At 40.2% G+C, this 19,718-nt stretch overlaps 1 protein-coding gene across 1 annotated transcript; it reads left to right on the forward strand.

Annotated features, from left to right (window-relative positions):
* Nucleotides 1–4,252: 4,252 nt before the first annotated feature.
* Nucleotides 4,253–15,876, forward strand: zgc:113054 (uncharacterized; the record flags this gene model as incomplete). The annotated part of the gene is given in 10 exon segments (XM_014009465.1): nt 4,253–4,442; nt 4,535–4,626; nt 4,705–4,937; nt 6,401–6,637; nt 6,723–6,797; nt 6,885–7,101; nt 8,608–8,816; nt 9,927–9,999; nt 13,833–13,950; nt 15,398–15,876. Coding segments are annotated over 10 exon segments (1,640 nt in total), but the record flags the coding sequence as incomplete, so codon positions are not given.
* Nucleotides 15,877–19,718: the final 3,842 nt, after the last annotated feature.

Consider the following 19,718-nt stretch of genomic DNA (forward strand, 5'->3'; position numbering starts at 1 on the left):
ACCTTGAATTGAACTATAACATGTTTCACACATACTGAGGACGAATATATATTTTGAATAATTTTTTGCCAAATTGTGTTATGTCTTACATTCATTTAGAGAAGATTAGATATACTGTTAGGGGATCTGTAAACAAATTCTTTGACATCTGGCAGCCATTTATATCGTACGTAGAAAAAATTTCAGCAGATAATTTTGTGTAAAGGTCAAATATTGTTTCATGTACACAAACCTGTTCATTATATAACTGATTTATGAATACAAGATGGTTTTATGTTGTTGCAGTAGATCCGGTATAGGAGGGGAGGGATGGGAGGGATTTTGGGTGTGTGTGTTTTGTTTTGTGTTCTTGTTAGTTTTTTTTTCTGTAGTCTGTGTTAAAAAATAATAAAAAGACTTTGATCAAAAAAGAAATAACACCRCTGATCAAAATTTTAAGACCAGTTGAAAGATTTCACATTTTGCACTGCAGAGCTTCAAACTGGGAGTGAGACAAAGCATTTTATTACAAACAAGTATTAAACTGAAATAAGCTGACCACAGCATTTAAAAGACCAATGAAGCGGGATATGTTTACAAGTTTACAGGCCACTTTTTATTTTTAAATCACTGTCCATTAAGGCAAATTAATTTGCAACCAATTAGTTAAAAATCTAGTAAAAACAGTTCTTTATTTGAACCAGAATTGTACAAGACATAACTTAATGTAAAACTATTTAAAGTGATTCTATGACCTGAAATTTTAACTTCAACATCTCAAGATAAATTAAATGAAAGACAATTATAAGTGAAAATGTTCAAGGCCTAAACATCTTATACTGTACCAGGTGGTGGGCAGTCCAGGTCCTCAAGGGCCACAGCCCTGCATGTTGTACTTTTGTCCCTGCTCCAACACACCTGATTCACTCATTGAATTACTTCTTCCAAGTTCTGCAGAAGCCTGATAATCACCCATTCATTCAAATCAGGTGTTATCTCTTTGGTAAAATGCCTGGTATAAATAATTTTTGCAGATCTTTATGATTAATTYCAACTTCCTGAAACTGACTCACAGAGAGAACGGATTGTCTCTGGGGGAAATTTTTAATTCAAGTGGAAACATACACTTTCTTATTATCTGGGGCATACAAAAAATGTGTCTTTTAATATTATTACAGCATTATTATTGTTTACAGGGCCAATTTTATGTTTCTCAGGCATATAGTTCAATTCTGTACCATAATAAAGTCACTATGTCACCTTCTGTTGTTATAAAAATGTTGTTTATATTGTTTTCCTGTGTGGCTCCTCCCCCAGTTTACCCACCAGGARACCGATGGGTCTTGGGGAGGAGACAATGTCTCCCTCTTGGTTTGGAGGCGATGAACCGGACTTACAGCCAACCTGAGGTGGCCTGTGTGGCCGTGTCCMGTATGTCTCCTCCAGGAGACAGGGGCGGGAGCCCTTAGCTCGGCCTCTAGCTGCCTTCCTTCCAGTGGTCGCTCCCTTCTTGAACTCCGGCCTCTGGATCAGCGTAGTAGCTCAGGACGCCTCCAGCTGCCGGTCACCACTGTTACTGGTAGCCGCTCCCTCTTAGGATCTGCACTTCTTACTGTGACCGAGATGATGTTTAGTGACCTGGACAGCAGGTCTCAAGGGAACTGTTAAAGGGAGTTATCCTATCTCCCCAGGCTAATAACCATTAAAAATGAACTTATTATTAAATTATGACCTCATCATTACCTCTTGGCCTCAAAGTAATCACACTCATGAACATGTTAATACCTTGTTGCTTTGAAGTAACAACACTCTCATGTAATCAGAGAAAAACTTTAAAAACCAATGTCCAGTCATGGAATTGTCTTTATGATGCTGTAAGCAGTTTAATAGAAATTTGCAAGAAAAGCCACATTTGATTATACAGATTAAAAATATTGAATAATAATTGATGGTGATAAAAATAAAAAACTCTAAGGCGCTGACATTACCTTATGACTAGGTTGTGTGGCATTTTCTGTCAATTTGGACGGTAGGACAGTAGGAGCAGTTGTTGGCTTTACCTCCATGAAAAGCATCAGACTGTTGCCAGAGAAGACTTCTCAAAGCTGGGCTGTTTAATCTGGTCTTCGGTCTGTAGATCGCTGGAGAGAAGTGTGTCAGCTTGTCCCAGATGAGATGTCTCTTGGATCTGTTGCTCCTCTTCTTGGGCTGTCCTTGCCTTTTGCTGCCTCTTCTCCAGATGGGGCCAGAAGACGACAACTGCTGAAACTGCTCCTCTTTTATACTGTTTTCAGGCCATTTACCCCCCCACCCCCCTTTCTGCCATTCTGTGGTAAGGCTGGTGTACTTTCCAGAATGAAGTAATCTTGCTGATTCTAGTAATAGGACTGTCAGGGACTTTTTTTGGTGACTCAAAACCACCTTGTTTTTCACCACAGGGCCTCTGGGACATTCCAGACAAAAACCCCACTTCTGCTTTCTTCTGCTGTTCCTTTGTTTTGCAGAAGTACTGTTTGTCTTTCCTACCGTCCAAATATAGCGCACACCCTTCCTTCATTTTAAGACATACAATAACACTTCTTCCTAAATCACCATCTTACATTAAAACATTAATTATCACAGTACATTAGTTAAATCATTCTTTGCAATAAAGCATGTAATTATTACTCTTGTTATTTATTTGCCAGCATTAAAATCAATCAAAATTAATACTTATTACTCCTGCTCTTTCTTCATCTTGATTCTCCTTTCCCTCTGGCCTGCATCTCGTTCTCTCTTGTGGCTCCTTTTTCTGTCACGTCCTCCTCTCTGTTGGGAGTCAAAAGGAGGCTCTACTGGCCTGATTCCAACTCTTGGGATGGTTGATACAGCCAGGTTCCTTGACAATATGTATAAATCAAAAATAAATTTGACTTTGCATCATAGCCATTTCTAAACACATTGAAATGGGTCTCTTTCTCTTTAAGAACATCCTACCGCTTCTGTCACTCCCATATGGAGACTAAACAGTGCTAATCACATTCATACACTGATGGGACACACATCAGAGGTATTGGGAATGAAGTGTRTCGCCAAAGGACACAACAACTGAGACAGCAGCAACGGGGGACCGAACCGGCATCCTACCAGTTCCAGGACGACTCCCCTGACCACTCAGTCACCCAATAAACAAAGTCCTGTATGGAACTTTCATTGGTCTTCATGCTCAGTGGTAGACTTAACTACTTGGAGGTGTTGCACTGGTGTTGACTCTAGGGGCTTTCAGAACAGGTGTATGTCATCTGGCAGGTGTAAAGACTTCATTTAACTTTTAGACTGACCACAGGTGGGTCTTATTTAACTAACCACCTGGCTTCTGGTTGGTCTTTCAAAGCAAACCACTTTCAGTTTAAAAGTTTCAGTAGCTATTTAAAACAATTTATTCTCCTTCCATTTAAATTTATTATTAATAATTATTTGGGAAAAGGGTTGCTTATGTGAAATTTATAGTCCAAAGAAAAATGGCTTTAAATTTCATGTTTAAAGAACACACGTCATGCTGTTAAATCCTTCTTTTTCTCATTTAAATCATTCAGTTGGGGTCTATATAAAGTGTAAGTGCAATGCTTTAGTCTGAATTCCTCCTTATTCTAACTCCACCAGCCCCTCTTTCACTCCTTTCCTGACATGTGTCTCAAAGAAACTCATTTTGATGCTGTCTCTTTAAATCCAAAGAGACACTTCACACCACACCCTTTTACAGCAGTCCAATGCTCTTTGAGAGAGGGGTTTATGACTATATATGTAGCAGCAGTAACATTTTTTTTTACAAATAATTAAAATAGATCAACAACTGAAATTGTGTCCTTTACATGTTGGAGCCAGAGTTTAATTAAGAGCAAGAGGAGACTTCAGAAGATGAGAATGTAGTCAGTAAGTCCAGACCTAATTTGGCAGTTTTGTCACAAATTCTTTGACTTAACAGTTCTGAAAATGTCATAGTAAGTAGAGGAAAATGAATGTGTTAAACATGACCTAAAAAGAATATATCTATGCAGCACTGGGGGAGACTAAATTCAAATTGTCGGCACTCCTAGAGARTCCAAAATGTATTTAAAGGCTCAAAATGTGTATTTTGCATGATGTGTCCCTTTTAAGGCAAATAATTATGAAGTGGTTGTGTTCAGGGGGCAGGTACTTTTGCAACCCACTGTAATGACATGATAATACTCATCATCCATGTAAACTTTCATCGAATGGCAAAAAATGCTAGATTACTGTGTTATTCTCCCAGTTCCTGACACTCCAGTGGAAGTCATAGTGGATCTGTTAACGAAAGCCAAGGACATAGCTGCAGGATGCGGGACTGTTCCAGAGGAGCTGAACAATCACCTACAGAAGGCTCTGGAGATTGCCAGTGGACTGGATGACTACTTGGAGAAAATGACCATGCAAGAAAGTGAACCTCTGGCAGAACTTTATAAGTATGGTATTTTTGCATTCATTTATCTGAAGCTCAAACTGTTTACCGTCTGAAGTATATGATGTTAAAATTTACATGCATCTGTTCTGTCAGAAAGACAATTTCTCATGACTGGGATAAAGTGTTCAAGGAGGGCAAGACTATGCTACGTCTCCCCAAAGAGTGCATCACTGGCCATGTTGAGGGTGGGACATTAATCCCTTCGCTGCTTATTTGTATTGCTTTTCATGCTTTATTTACGGTGACATATGTGTTTTTGGCAGGTCAGACTCTTAAGATGCTGGTCCAAATGAGTCAAGCCAAAAAAGTCCTAGAGATAGGAATGTTCACTGGCTACGGTGCTCTGTCCATGGCTGAGGGTCTCCCTGAGGATGGATGCTTAGTGGCCTGTGAGTTAGAGCCATATCTTAAAGATTTTGCTCAGCCTATCTTTGATAAGTCTCCACATGGTAGGAAGATCACTGTAAAGACTGGGTCTGCCATGGACACTTTAAAGGTAAGAGACATATACTGTCCGATAAATGTAGTGGTCGTGTCCATCTCACGTTGACCTTATGGTATGTATGTATATATGTGTGTGTATATTTATGAAATCTATATCACATAGCCTATAAACTTTTCTCAAGTTAATAGATCCTAGGAAGTTAGTAAAAGTCAAACCAAAGATACCCCAGATATAAGACCACACAAGTACAACCATGAGCAGAAAGAGGTGAATAATCTAGATGGAGGCCTGTCACAATCAACAATGAATCAATCATATGATAAATTAAATTGAGGAAAACAAATCAAAATTAAGACATTTATTTTAATTGGCCTGCTTGTTTTTTTTCTTCATGTCTCCCTCTTTTTTTACATCTAAGCATGAGAGTGAACTCTGGTGTCAGGTATTTTCCAGGTGCATGGTCTCTGTAACATGAAAGCCCGTGAACAGGCGTCCAAAGGAGCATCTTCAGTTTTCTGACACCTTCATACAGCTGGCGACGCCTTGGGATTGCAGATAATTGTTTTTTCTTTATTCACTATGTAGACATGGGGGGTTATATGATATTGTTTTAAACTGGTTTCCAAAAATATTATCGTTGATTGCAATAATTCCTAAGACAGTTTATCATTCAGTAAAAATTGTTATCGTGACAGGCCTACCTAGATGTCTGTTTTTTCGTTTTTGTTCTAGTTTTTGCCAAGAGAGTTATCAAAAAGAGGAGTGCTCCCTCTACCAAGATGGGCGCAGTGATACAACATCAGTCTCTATTGGCCAAGAGTGTAGACGAATTATCGAGCCTGTATTATATCTGTGATTACTAAGGCTGAGGCCTCGTTCTGTTGATTCGTCTCTCCCTCCTTCCTACCATCACTTGTAAACAAGATGCTCAGATACATTACCTCCTCCACTTGAGGCAAAGACACCTTCACCCCTACCCCCAATCTGTTAGTGGTAAATTCATACCCTTCTTCTAAATTTGAGCTACATGAATATTAACGTCGCATTTTGTGGGGGTTAGCAAATGCAAGTACAAGTAACAGCACAGAGAAGCAGGGATGTGTTGTTCAAAATTGATAATGATGCAAAGGGTAAAAAAATAGAGTTGACACGAACCATTACGATTTTTTTTTTATAGATTGGAGCTTTTTAAAGATTGCAGCAATCCACTTTGATCTTGGCCCTCTACAGAGTAGCTGTTAGCTCACCCATCTGGTTGCAGTTAAACTCTATTTTTCCAAACAGAAAAGCTAACTAAAACAAGCATTATATTACTTGTTCACCTTCTGTTTTCTTATTTAATAAAAAAAAGTCACATATTTTGTAAGTGTGGTACAGAATGACCATTAGCCCATGTTTACTTCTTTACATTTACACTGTTAGCTATGTTTGTTGCTTTGCATAACCATAACTAGCCACAGATTAACGCTGACATTACACATCCCAACCAGGTAATTATGTCATGTGCCTTTCAGGAACTAGCAGCTGCAGGTGAGCAGTTTGACATGATCTTCATTGATGCGGACAAAAGCAATTACATCAACTACTACAACTTTATCATGGACAACACTTTGTTGAGATTGCGAGGGGTTATATGTGTGGATAACTCCCTGTTCAAAGGAAAAGTTTATCTTAAAGACACCACAGACAGCAACGGACTGGCGCTTCGAGAGTTCAATCAGTTTATCTCTAAGGATCCACGAGTGGAGCAGGTATGCTTCAGATATTTCCATGCTTCAGTCAGGAGTTTGGTTTTTATTCGTCTTTTATGTGAAGGCTGCTCCCTCTGTTTGAAAGGTCATTGTCCCTCTAAGAGATGGCATCAGTCTAATCCGGCGCCTTCCGTTGGGCTCCCTGTGCTCGCTCGCTCAGGTACTGTTGCTCCTCCTCAGATAAGCATCTGTTGGCAACATTTTCATCCTGACTGAACATGACTGCGTGTGGATTTTTCTTCCTTAGGGTAAGATAACAGACGATGAAGTTTTCCAAGGAGTTAAGGGTCACTCCATTTTAGATCGGATGCGTCTTGATGGAAAGGTGGCATATGTGACGGGTGGGGGGCAGGGAATCGGCAGAGCGTTTGCTCACGCATTGGGTGAGGCTGGAGCCAAGGTGGCTGTGGTAGACATGGATCAGGGGAAAGCTGAGACTGTTACTCGGGAGCTGCTCCTTAAAGGTGAGCAATGTTGATGTGAAACCCTTGAGCCTAAGTAGCTTCATTCACCAGTTTATTTGGTGCAAGTGCAACACATCTAAAGACACTGCATCACAGTCAACTAATCACACATGTTCTTTTGGTATGAGCCAAGTTTCTAAAATCGGACTTATTAAAGGGATCCCCGATTAGTTGTAACATTAGACTTTATATGATAAACAAATACTTTAACTGTACAATAAAGACTGTAAAAATACTGTTGGATGTTCAGTTTTTATAATTTTTAAACTAAAAGTTAAAAAATGTATTACATGGTTGGGACCATTTTATTTACACGCAAAGCATTCTGGGCAAATGATGACATCAACTAGGTCATTGGTGCGTGGCTGCTAGCAAGCTATATCCACCTTGAAGGTTAGCCCAGACGCTACCACCATATATATGTATTTGCTCAGCGCAACACATTCTCTCGTCACTGAGGTCCTCCATCCACATGACAGAGAGGGGAATGCAAAAATGACTCAGCCTGTAACTGAAAATATGGATGGAGGACCTCAGTTTAGCTTGTTTGTCACGCTAGCGCCGAGCTAATACATAGAAGGCAATATAGCGTGAGGGCTAACAGGCTAAGCTGAGGTTCTTCTTCCATGAAGCAGCTCTGTTGTCCTCCATCCATATTTTCAGTTCCAGGCTGAGTCATTTCTACCTCTCTGGTTTCATTTAAAAGAGTCGATCATCAGATATTGTCCAAGATTAACCTTCAGGGTGGATATAGCTCGCTAGCAGCCTTGCACCGATGACCTAGTTGATGTCATCATTTACCCAGAATGCTTTGCGTGTAAATAAAATGGATCCGTCCATGTRAAAATWTATTTWAAAAAATTWKKAAAKRWWAKKWSCTACAGTATATTTACAGTCTTTATTTTACAGTTAAAATAAATGTTTATCAAAAAAAGTTTAATGTTACAACTAATCGTGGATCCCTTTAAAACATGTTGAGCCTAACCTGGCTTATTCTTTTTGGTGACAACTTTTTTAGGCCAGGCAGTGTAGTTAATAGCTTTGTTTACACAATAATCACTTTATCTATGACAGCCAGAGGGTAAATTACACGCTTTAAAGAACATCTGGAAGAGTTGCAACACAATGCTGTAAATAACTGAACTGGCCCTACAGGCAGGTAACCAGTTAAAACATAGTAAAAATACACTGGATGTGCTTTGGTACATTTAAATGGTCTTTTTTCATTAAAATATGTGGTTTAAGATCATAAATTGTTACCTGCTTATAATTTCTGGCCAGCAGATGGCAGCATACTAAAGGATATAATGTTCTAGATGTAACAGCATTTATTCACRGATTTTCCTTTACAGAATAAAACATCTTATGATGTAAGAAAACACAAAACATAGAAAACAATACGGAATTTTTAGTGAACTGTTAGCTTTGTTGTTTTAATATTTTCAGACACTATTTTCCTCCTTAAAGAAACAGTCTTGATTTTATTTATATATTTATTTTTGTCAGGTATCCCTTCCATTTCCATCACCGCTGACATCAGCAAGTCCGACGACGTCCAGAGGATGGTCGACACCGTCGCCTCTAAATGGGGAGCCATCCACATTGCTTGTAACAACGCTGGGATCAACATGAACTCAGCCAGTGAAGATACCAGTTTGGAGGAATGGGATCGAACATTTAACGTCAACCTGAGGGGGACTTTTATCTGCTGTCAGGTGTGTGCGTCTCTCACTAAGATACCTGTGTGACAGCAGAGGAGGTTTACTTCCACTGGAAAGTTTCACTTAAAAAATACTAGGAAAGTAGTTATGTCTATGGCTTTAAATTAAACTGCTTTTGTTATTCAAACCCTACAGAAAGGTTCAAATAATTTAACAAATAAACTCTTGTTTTCATGGATAGTCAAGACAAATGCAGTCATCCTATTTATAAAAACTACCATTTGTTTTTAAGTAAATAAACCACTTCGTACAAAACTAAACCTGGACCTAAATTAAGGCATATAAATAACCAAATTTCTAGAAATAATTTTCCATATTTCCTAAAACAGCACAGAAAAATTAAAACAAATGAAATAAAAAAGCCTCTAGCACATTTTATTTTTATTTAAAAACATGCGTCTTCAGCCAAATGTTTCAAGTCAGTAAAATAAACTGTTTTTAATGTCATTTCTATCCTTTAATGTCCTCATCAAGAAAAAGCTATGAAAAAAAATATTTTTTTGCATTTTTTTAATTTATAAAAAATAATAATAATGTTTAACAGGACATCTTACGTTTTTTTTTAATTGAGCTGAATTCATAAGATATAGATACTCAAAATGTGCACTACTGAAGTCTTGACCAGAACATATGTAAACATTCCTGAATTAATTATTTTTTTATTATTCTTTCTACCCAAGCTTAAAAAAAGTTTTATAAATACTGATTTTACATGGTTTAACTCAGGTAAATGTATAGTTCACTTTATAGTAGTGATATGTTTTTCAGCTTTACAATTTGATGAACAACAGAAATAAACAGAAAACATTCAATATTTCTTTGTTTCCTGTTTGTTTCAAAACTACTGAAACAAAAATTGAACGTTTTTGATGAGATGTTTCATTCAAGTGTCTAATTTACTTGGATAAATCTGCCTAATGTGTACAAAAGTATGAAGGCCCTAATATTTATTATATTTATGCTAACCTCCAAATCCACACAAGTCCATGTAAAATGCGTATCTACACTGATAAACTGCATGTTTTGTGTTGATGTGCGCCTTTGTTGTGGCCTTTATCAATAAGGTGTTTTATGAGCCTCTTCTCTCTGAATGCTTTGCCTCAGGCAGCAGGTCGAGTGATGTTAAAGCAAGGATACGGAAAGATTATCAACACGGCCTCCATGGCCAGTCTGATAGGTGAGTGATAAATCCATACCCCACTATGTGTCACCCTCTGCAGACCCTTAGCGTCTGCTTTTAATCTCTCAATTTGTCCTGGATTGTTGGACAGACAGGAGAATCATTTTCATCATCAAACACAACGTGTTTGTTACAGATGTGCTATTTATGAGTCACCTCAAGTGGCTAAAGATTAAGCAGCTTTTCTCCTTTACAACGTTTTCTTTACCCCAGTTGAATAGTTGTATAGAACTGCATCCAGCCCTGCGTACAGTAAGCAGGGCAGGAAATACAAAGTGTTGTGATTGCGTCTCATCGAGGCAGTTTTGCATCATAATAAACATCCCCTCTCTGCGGAGCTTTCTGGAGGATGTGCAAGGCAACCTGAGGTCCAACTTGGGAGTGGGGGACGGGGGGTGGGGTTCCTGCGAAGAGGCAAAATGCCAACGTCTGCCGGCGGCCTTGTTTGAACAGCGGAAGACACTTTGAGAGTTTAGCGAGAGCCTTGTAAGAAGTCGTGCAACTCCTCCACGCTGGTGTTCGTTTTTTTCCTCCTCCAACAGGTTCCTCCGGAGGAACAGCAACACTTCATCAGCAGTGCAGTCAGATTGCCAGTAAAACACCGTGCCATATGGGCCCCAGCCCCGACTGCAGGGGCAATCTGTAAAACAGGAGCATGCTGGTAAATAGAGGCCGGCATAAAGAAAATGATCAATTACTCACATTACGTTCAGTCCTGCAGGAATTTACTTTATCGCTCTGGACATCTGTTATAATATTGTCATAATGTGTAATCAGATGGGACCCTTACTAGCCAAGTGGAAGACCAAAACGCAGTCATAAACGTCCAATTAAAATGCACAATGACAGCTTTTTGTCCATCTGCTGGATGGAGAAGTTTATGTGTGGCCCTGCTAACACCCTGTATCCACACACTCACACACACACACAGTCACACACAGAAACACACACACTGACCATCAACAATTTGTATTTTTCTGAATGAAGGGCATCATCTCAGAAACATCGAGACAGAAAATATCCATCTTCAATTCAAGAAGTTTTTTAAGGGGATGGGAGGAGGCCTGTGTGTTGACCTCAGTGAGGGATTTGTGATTTTTCAACACTCACCTGCTTGTCTCAGCTGCATAGTAATCTAAAGTTGCAACAGCAGCACCATTTAGGGAAAAGAGTGCATCATTTGAACTCTTTATCTGCTCAGAAGAATTCCGAATGTAAAGGCGAGTCAGATAAGAGCGTGTTTTCTCCCACTTGAAATGGGCAATAAGAAGCAGGGTGAATGTTAAAGAGGGCTTTGGAGAATGTGCTCCTTCTGCCTCTTTTTCCCTTCTCTGGGGATTACTGCTCTTAAAGACGGTGAAAAACATCAATGCAAGTTTATTTAAAGGATGAAGGCATTTTCTGAATGGTATTTTGGGGCCGTATCATCGGGTCTTGAGCGAGGATTAGTGCTGTTAGGCATTTTGAGCTGTGTTTCCTGTCCTGATAAGTCGGATTTCACCTTCAAATCTGCATGTAAGCCCTGGGCTCTGCTCCTCCTCGCCTGCTCCTCTGAGGTCCTAGCCTAGCCTTATCCAGCCCAACCCAACCAACACCGCTGCCATCCCTCCACACTCCTGCGCAAACCAATTCACTCTCAGCCTCCATGTCGTCATCCTTCCTTACTCCTTCAACACTTCCCTACTTTTGCCTCCATCTTGCATTATTTTTATCTAGGCAGCGTATTCTGGATGCTCGAGCCTCCTCGTTGGCAGGACGGGTTTCTGCCTCTCCGCAGCTGGCCGGTATTCATCATCCCGGTCTCACACTGAAGCCATTTGGCAGTCGGATCGGCGGGTGATGAGGTTAACTACTAAAGTTGTATGTAACTTGGAGCCTTTCTTGTGATGATTAATCAACCAGCAGAAAATGAGCCCCTGTCCCGGCATCCCATGCAGCGTGCAGCATCTGTGATGGTCAAGGCAAACAAATGGCTCCCCGCTTTTGTTGCTGAGGACAGAGCATAACTGGGCATTATGAGCAATTAATTTTACATGACTTCATCCGTAGAGTCCCCAGCAGCGAAGGGAAGAGCTTTTTTTTTTGTAGCGCCCACAAGAAACTGCATGAGCAGTAATATAYCATACAGGCCTTCTTTGAGAAAGGAACTGTTTAGCTTCTGTAAAGAAAYGAAGAAACTTTATTTGGATGAGACTTTCAAAATTATGAGCATTTTTAAACATAGATAGGTACAAACCTGCTCTGTTATTCTTGAGAGGGAAAACGAACACCGGACCTTTCTAGCCAGCCAGGTTACTCAAAGTGCTTTACAACAATATCTGTTCTCATTTACACATCCACACAGCACTCTACTACAGCTCCACAAAGCTAATCTTAATAAATCATTCTTTAGACACTAATCAGTGCTTTAAATCACATCCATACAATAATGAGACACATTGAACAATAGTGTCTTGCCCAGAGACACTTCAACATGTGACTTCARGCTGCCAGGAATCAAATCTCCGACTCTTATTGGAGGACGGCTGCTCATATTACTTATCCACAGCCGCCCCACAAGTCTAGTCCTGAGTCCTGAGTCTAGATAAGTGGCTGTAGGTGCAGGATGTCCTCCTGCAGACAGGTGTTTGGGACTTGAACTGCAAAGCAGCACAAGGGTTTAGTGCCTTAAACAGCAAATAATCTGCATCTGAGGGGGGTTCACTGCTGAGAGGTCTGCAAAAGAAGCACTGTACCCTTCGAAGTGAGGGTTAAACATCTAGAGATGCATTACAACTAGAGACGAGACCAGAAGCTAGAAGCTGAAGTCACAAAAGAGGAGTGCCCCATAGTGGCTGGCTGCAGTATTAATGTTAGGTCCCGCCCTTCCATTTAACCAAATTGGACATTTTCATGACCAAAAAAAAAAAAACACTTCAGATTAGAGGTGCACTATATAAACGACACAGATTTCTTTAATTTTGGCAGATCGAAGATCGGCCGATACTTCGATAAGTTCGGTGGAAAAAGCTTCTCATCTGTCTTAAAAGGTCTGAAAATCAGCAGCCACTGTCTCCTTTTGCTCTGCTGTTAGCACTACCTAATGTCCAGTTAAAACAAGTTTGTGTTGTTTCAAGTTCAATGTTGTTAAATAAAATACGATTGGACCATTAAAGGTGTATTGCAACCTTATAACACCGGACAGTGTCAGCTATTTAAAATATTGGTATCGGCCAGAATCTGAATCGGSAGGTCAGACTTTTTAAAGATCGARGACCAGAAAGAAATCTACAWTGAGTGCACRCCTACTTCAGATGATTTGTTTTCAGGTATTTATTTCTATTTATGGGTTTAGCTCTTACCACTCTTGCTGCTATATGTTCAAGTATGCAGTTTTTCAATAGGTTTAGTTTTCTTTAGTTAAAYAAGTGTCATGTTACATTATCAGGAGGGCGGGACTTTAGCTTCGATTGTACAGCCCCACGTTCCTGTGTGCACACTCTGGCTCCAAAAATACATCCTGGAAGCACCCAGAGCAGCCAACCTTTTAGCTTCAGTTTTGATGAATGGGAAAAGACGGAAGCGATTCGTCCTTCTTTATGAGCGTTGATGGATGTACCAGAATTTGTCCAGCTTACTGTCAGATAAAACTGGATATTTCTGATGCTACAAAGTGCAAATAAACATAATCACATCACTAATGATAATGAATCTTTTTGAAATGTTTGTTTTGTAAATATGTGACTAGATGTTGTGCTTAGTGAAGTAATTTGTTAAGATGACCAGTAGATGGGTTTTAATTATGATGCTGTATTTTTTTCTTATCCATTGCCCTTCTTTTCCTCCTCTAGTCCCTCATCCTCAGAAGCAGCTGTCTTACAACACGTCCAAAGCTGGAGTGGTCAAACTGACCCAGACTCTGGGCACTGAATGGGTCGACCGAGGAGTGCGCGTCAACTGCATCTCACCGTGAGTGCCGTTCTCTCTTCGATTTTTGTGCCAGCACACACCTTTTGATTGTCATAAAAGACTCGGCGACTAAACTAAACGAGGTGTTGGCGAGTGTGTTTGCRTCCAGACGAAAGAGCCCCGTTTGAGAACGACGCATCCATTTAAGTCCTCGAACAATGRGTCCGTGCTTAATTAGATGACGTCTTGAGGGATGAATCAAACGAGCGCTTGCTCTAATTGTTCGCTTCAATTAGGCAATCAAACGTGCAACCGCACTCCAAGTGTAGCCGCAACAATAGCGCCTTGTTTGTGTCTATTTGTCTGCGGAGCTGAGCGGCTGGAGGGGGAAGAGGAGAACGCGAGCAGGGCTTTCTCTGATGGAGTATGAAGGTGTGGAGGGGGGGAGGGGGAGAGGTGGGGGAGTGCTGTTAAGCGGAGCATCCCTTAGCCCCAGTCATCCCTGAGCAAATCCGTCCGGTGGCTCTGGGCGAACCAGGCCCAGTCAGAGCCCCAGAACAAAGCCCCCCACACACAAGCGCCATGCTCAGCTTTATTTATCGGCAGCTTGTTTGCTAATTTTAATTTGCAAAGAAGCAATTCTCCGTCCCCCCTCCCGTCTCTAACTGGGTGTCTCAATGGGTCGCTGATTTCTTTGAAGTGACAGTCGGTAAATATGCATAAAAAAAGGGACACAATTAGCGCTCACGAGGTTGACTGGAGCCTGATTCTATTGGCAACTTTAGCCGCAGCGGTGATAAGCTGCATTATCTGGAAAATTGGCTGAGGGAAAACAGTACCTCTGATTGCCAGGAAAGGTTCCAGATAACAGGGCAGCTGAAGAGAAATATAATTGAGGTGGAATATGTTAACCAGGGTGTCACACGTGCTCCTTGGAAGTGCTAATTTAGCCAAATGTTGGAATTCTATATCAAGGCAGGGGAAAAATATTGGACGATGATTCAGGCTTTGTGGCTTTTTGTCACCGTCACACTGATTGCGTTGAGAGTCAGAAGTCGTCTCACACGAGATGCAGACGAGCATGTTGACGTGTTTATTCAAATCTAAGCTGTGTGTAATGTGATTGTAGGAGGTGCTGGAGAGCTATTTGTCACGAGTGCAGAMTTTTTTCATCAGTTCGACCAGAATTCTGCTACAGCATCAAAGACGTTTGAGCACAAACTGAGTCGTCGAAGCTGGATCAAGAACAGAATAAATACCACAGGCTATGAGTAAATTATACCAGCCATTTCATAATACCTGTGGGCTCCTCCTGGGACGTGTCAGTCAACAAAGTGCCGCCAGTCACACAGTAAATATCAGAGATGCCATGTCACACGGGTTCTTCAAAGGATAATTGGTTTTATTTGTGTCACCAAAGAGGTGGCTCTGAAACAACGCTGTCACTCCTGGCTGTGTGCACTGTGATGCCTTCTGATTTCATTGTGTGTGTTTTTCTCTTTTTCAGAGGGATTGTTGACACCCCTCTCATCCACTCAGAGGACCTGAGGCCTCTGGTGCAGCGGTGGCTGTCAGATATCCCTGCTGGTAGACTGGCTCAAGTGACAGACCTGCAAGCTGCAGTGGTCTACTTGGCATCTGAAGCCTCTGACTACATGACAGGGCATAACTTAGTCATAGAGGGTGGGCAAAGTCTGTGGTAGAAGCAGCACATAAAGAGATGAAAACTTTTTTTTTGCTTCTTCTTCTTCTTTTCTTCAGTTTCTTAGAATTAGCCTCAGAGAAAGGTGGGTGTCAGTGTTGAAGTCTAGCTCATCACTACAGTGCTACAGCTTCACTTATTAAATAAAAGAGTAAGCATAAAATTAAATACTAATGGAATAAATTTGCTGCCATCATCGAAAAGTGATTTGTTAAGGAATTATAAAAACACAAATTTACGTTGATTTTACTCTTTTTTTGGTAAAATAAATTGATTGTACTTTGGTTGTGATTTTAAAGTGCTTGCGACATGCATACATTCAAATACAAAAAGTCAAAGAAAATACAGTATCTTCGTACTTAAGAAACTTGGCATAATGCACATGATTTTACCCATTTAGCTACATAACTGGCATATTTTCTTTTACATTTGGTTCAGTGAAAGTGAAACAGGAAGTGACATCAAAGGGAAACTCTTAAAGAAAAGAAACTCTTTTTGTTATTTTACTTGTAAATCTCTTAACAACTGTCCATCTCAGCAGCGTGAAAAGTTTTTTCCACAAAATGTTATCGATGTTTTCTTTTCAAAAACGCTTTCAAAATTAATACACAATTTTGATGTCACATGCATTTTAAGGTAGCTTTGATTAAAAAGGGTTTAGAGTTGATGGATGTACTTTGCTGCATGAATATATGAATCTAAACGTTTCTTTGTTTGCTGATTTTTATGCAAGCAGTCTTGGTGCATTTGGGTTTTAAAAAAGCGCGCACACGAAAACAGTTAATCTCAAATGACTAGATTAGAAATTAGCATTAATTATAATTCCAAAATGGCCCTTTCTTCCTCTCTGTTTTTGTTTTCCTTTCTCTGGACTCACATACGTCACATTCAGGGTAACTGTATCCTAGTCTGCCTCTCTACTTTTTTCTTGCCAAATGGTCCCCACAAGTGGTGCTTTTTGGCACCATCTTAATTGCTCCATTAACTGTTTGTGTGCTGGAAAACAATACTTAAAGGTGAGGTTAGCCGAGGACGTGACCCCAGTCGCTGCAATTATATGAAAAGTAGCGGCCAATTAGCGCTCTTTGCAACGAGACACTGTTGGTGTTTATGTGAGCAACTTCAACTTCTCACTGCTAGTGACCGCGCTCTGATTTACATAATTGGGGGATTGGTCATTAATGGGAATGGTGTGTGTGAGAGGATCCCATTAAGATATGGAGTGAGATCTGATCTCACGCCATAGCTCTGTGCTTTTTATCTCCAGCTGTACTGGCAATTATTAGGATTCTTATCACAGCAGCTTTTTTTTTGGTGAAAAACCAAACTTTGGCACAGCGTGGAGGCAAGACTTGGCAGAATTTGTTCCCCAAGAGGACAAGRGTATCACTCCCAGGCAGTTTCACCATCTCGCCAGCGAGGGGCAGCGTTAAGTCAAGCAACTGCAACACTTATGGCACAAAGGTGGACGAGGTTATCACGTTATTTGTCGTCATCTAAAGGTAATACCAGTGAGCTGTCACGTCTGTGAGCAGACTGAGAAGTATACCTTTCTAATTTGAATGTGCAAACAGCTCATCAAAATGAGCAGAATGAATACTGATATATGTTCCAAGAAAATGTAGTTTGATAGTCGACAGTTACATTTTAAATGCATGAAAAAGTATAATTTATATTGAGGCTGTTTTAGTTAGGGGTTTACATTATTGTCAAAAGTTGAGAGCAAGTTTTATGTTAATGTTTGTGGTTTTAAAGAGCAGTATCTATTTAAAACTGCAGACAAATGCGCAAAACGTCAACTTTAAAAGTTCTGTTTTACAAGACAAGGCACATCCTTTTGTCGATTTAATTGTTATCCTCCAAACTAAAGCGTGCAAAACAGGCTAAACGGTTGAATTTTTTTTCCTCCACAGCTCTTTTTTTTTTGGCCACTCACTGCCATCATTTAGTTGGAAGTGTCTAAACTGTTGTTTTGCTGTCATGTTTTGCACCACATTAACCCCTTTCACAGCTTCATTGGAGAGGTCCTGTTTTCCTTTACAACTGCCGCCAAAAGAGCGAAATCCGTCATTTAAGCGGCAAAACATGATCTCTTGAATGCAATAACCTGCTTCATGAGGTGTAAGTGATCTTGAATCCATTATTTATCACCTGCTACCGGTGCCATTACACTGAAGAGTGGGACCCTGTTGTACAAAGTGCTGTTGTGCTAAACAGTTCCATGGCAGAAAAAGCCACTTGCYCCCTCACACTTCAGCTCAACTTTGATTAATGCGCTGCTCTGTCACAGCGTAAAACATTTTACTGCAGCAGTCGTTCAGAGGGAGACCTGGGTCGATGCTGAACAACATCATAAGGCAGTATGTGTTGTGGAGAAGGCTGAGTCTGGGTGACAGGAGGACCCAAGGGTTTATAGATGACATATTAACATTTGACAGTATCAATACACTTTATTGATGGATCACAGCGTCCTGTTACATATCCACCCAGCGAGGTGTTTAAAGATGAAATTTTACCTCCCTTATAAAGAGCTGGTTTTATCATCTGAGTTACAGTAGCAAAAAGAAAATGTCTAAATTTATCTTCTGGTAAGGCCAGTAGAATACTACATTAACTTCAAACCTTTTTTATTTAAATGATAAAAGATTTTAGCTACAATTCAGGTGCAATGGTTGAAGCGAAATATTGGAAAACAAACTGTTTAAAGGTTCTCAAAAGGTAAATTGGTATTTACCTCTCATAAAGGTATTATCCAAAAAAAATCTGCCTAAGTGTTCTCAAAATAAATTCATTTATTTATTTACTATGGCAATGATTTGCAAAGTCCGGAGTCAAGAACCCTCTGTGGGTCATGATACCAAAGGGTTTTGTGAAGTTTTACGGAACAAAATTTTGCTTCAATATGACAAAGATATCAAAGTTGTTATTTCAAACAAAAAAATAATAAAAAATAAATTTAACAGCTGCTAAAACTTGTTCTTAAATAGCTCATTAGCAATTTATGTGTAATTTAAACCAGCCATCCTCAGGGCCATGGGTCTCTGACTTRAATACTTTAAAGCTGGGCGGCATCAGTGGGTAGAGCTGATGCCTCTCAGCAAGAAGGTCACCAGACTGAATCCTGGCCCGAGGACCTTTCCCTCCGGGTACTCCAGGTTCCTCCCACAGACCAAAAACCTGTCAGGTTAATTGGTAACTCTAAATTATCCCTAGGTGTGAGTGAGAGAGTGAATGGTGGACTTGTGACCTGTCCAGGGTGTACCCCACCCRTTGCACAGTGACCCCTGTGACCCTTGATGGAAGAAACGGGCATAGATAATGGATAGGTTTAAAGCTAAAGATTTATGTAACTACTGTGACAAAGCACAAATATGAATGTTCTGATGTAAAAGGGCTGACTGCCACCATGTAAAACCTAGATGTTAATACCTTGGCTGATATATTGGCTAAACTGTTCAACTGTAATGTTCAAAGGTTAACATCATGAGATGACCAAACTAGAAGCACTCYGAGAGTGCAAACCTCCGCCAAGACCAATTTCCCCCARCCTGTTGATGTGCAAAAGCAGAGATGGAAACATATTTGCCAAATAAGTTCTGACGTAGTGAACATTTAAGCAGGCAGTATGCACGYGATTTCTTCCCGGTGGAGTCCAATGTGAAAAAAAAGGCAGACTCGTCACCCGACGTTATTCATCGTCAAACTGGTGTCGGATTAAGCTCCTAAGTTTTCATCAGTCACATTTCATCGTGTAAAATGTCTGTTTTATCCTCTTGTATGAGTTTGTAAAGGTTTGACTCTCTTTATAAAGTGTTTCCTGGCTCCCCCCGTCTCCAAACTTTGAGGCCCGGCCAGAATCTCTCTGTTTAAAAGCCTAGTAGCGAGAAACTGTTTTGATTGGTTTTTTCAGAAATGTGGTGTGTTTGAGGAAATGGGAAAAATAGGTTTCATGGTGCAGTCACGCACTTCCTTGTCACAAAACGTTCTGTAAATGCACYTAARATGGCAAAAAATACTCATTATTAAATTTGGTTTTACTTTTATAAAGTTTGAAGTCCGTGCTGTCCAATCCAGCTCACTGTTTTTTACAGAAGCCCTGTGAAAGCATCACAGCTTTGCCGATCTC

This window comes from Austrofundulus limnaeus, unplaced genomic scaffold (assembly GCF_001266775.1).
Source record: "Austrofundulus limnaeus strain Quisiro unplaced genomic scaffold, Austrofundulus_limnaeus-1.0 Scaffold58, whole genome shotgun sequence".
In the NCBI taxonomy this organism is placed as follows: domain Eukaryota; kingdom Metazoa; phylum Chordata; class Actinopteri; order Cyprinodontiformes; family Rivulidae; genus Austrofundulus; species Austrofundulus limnaeus.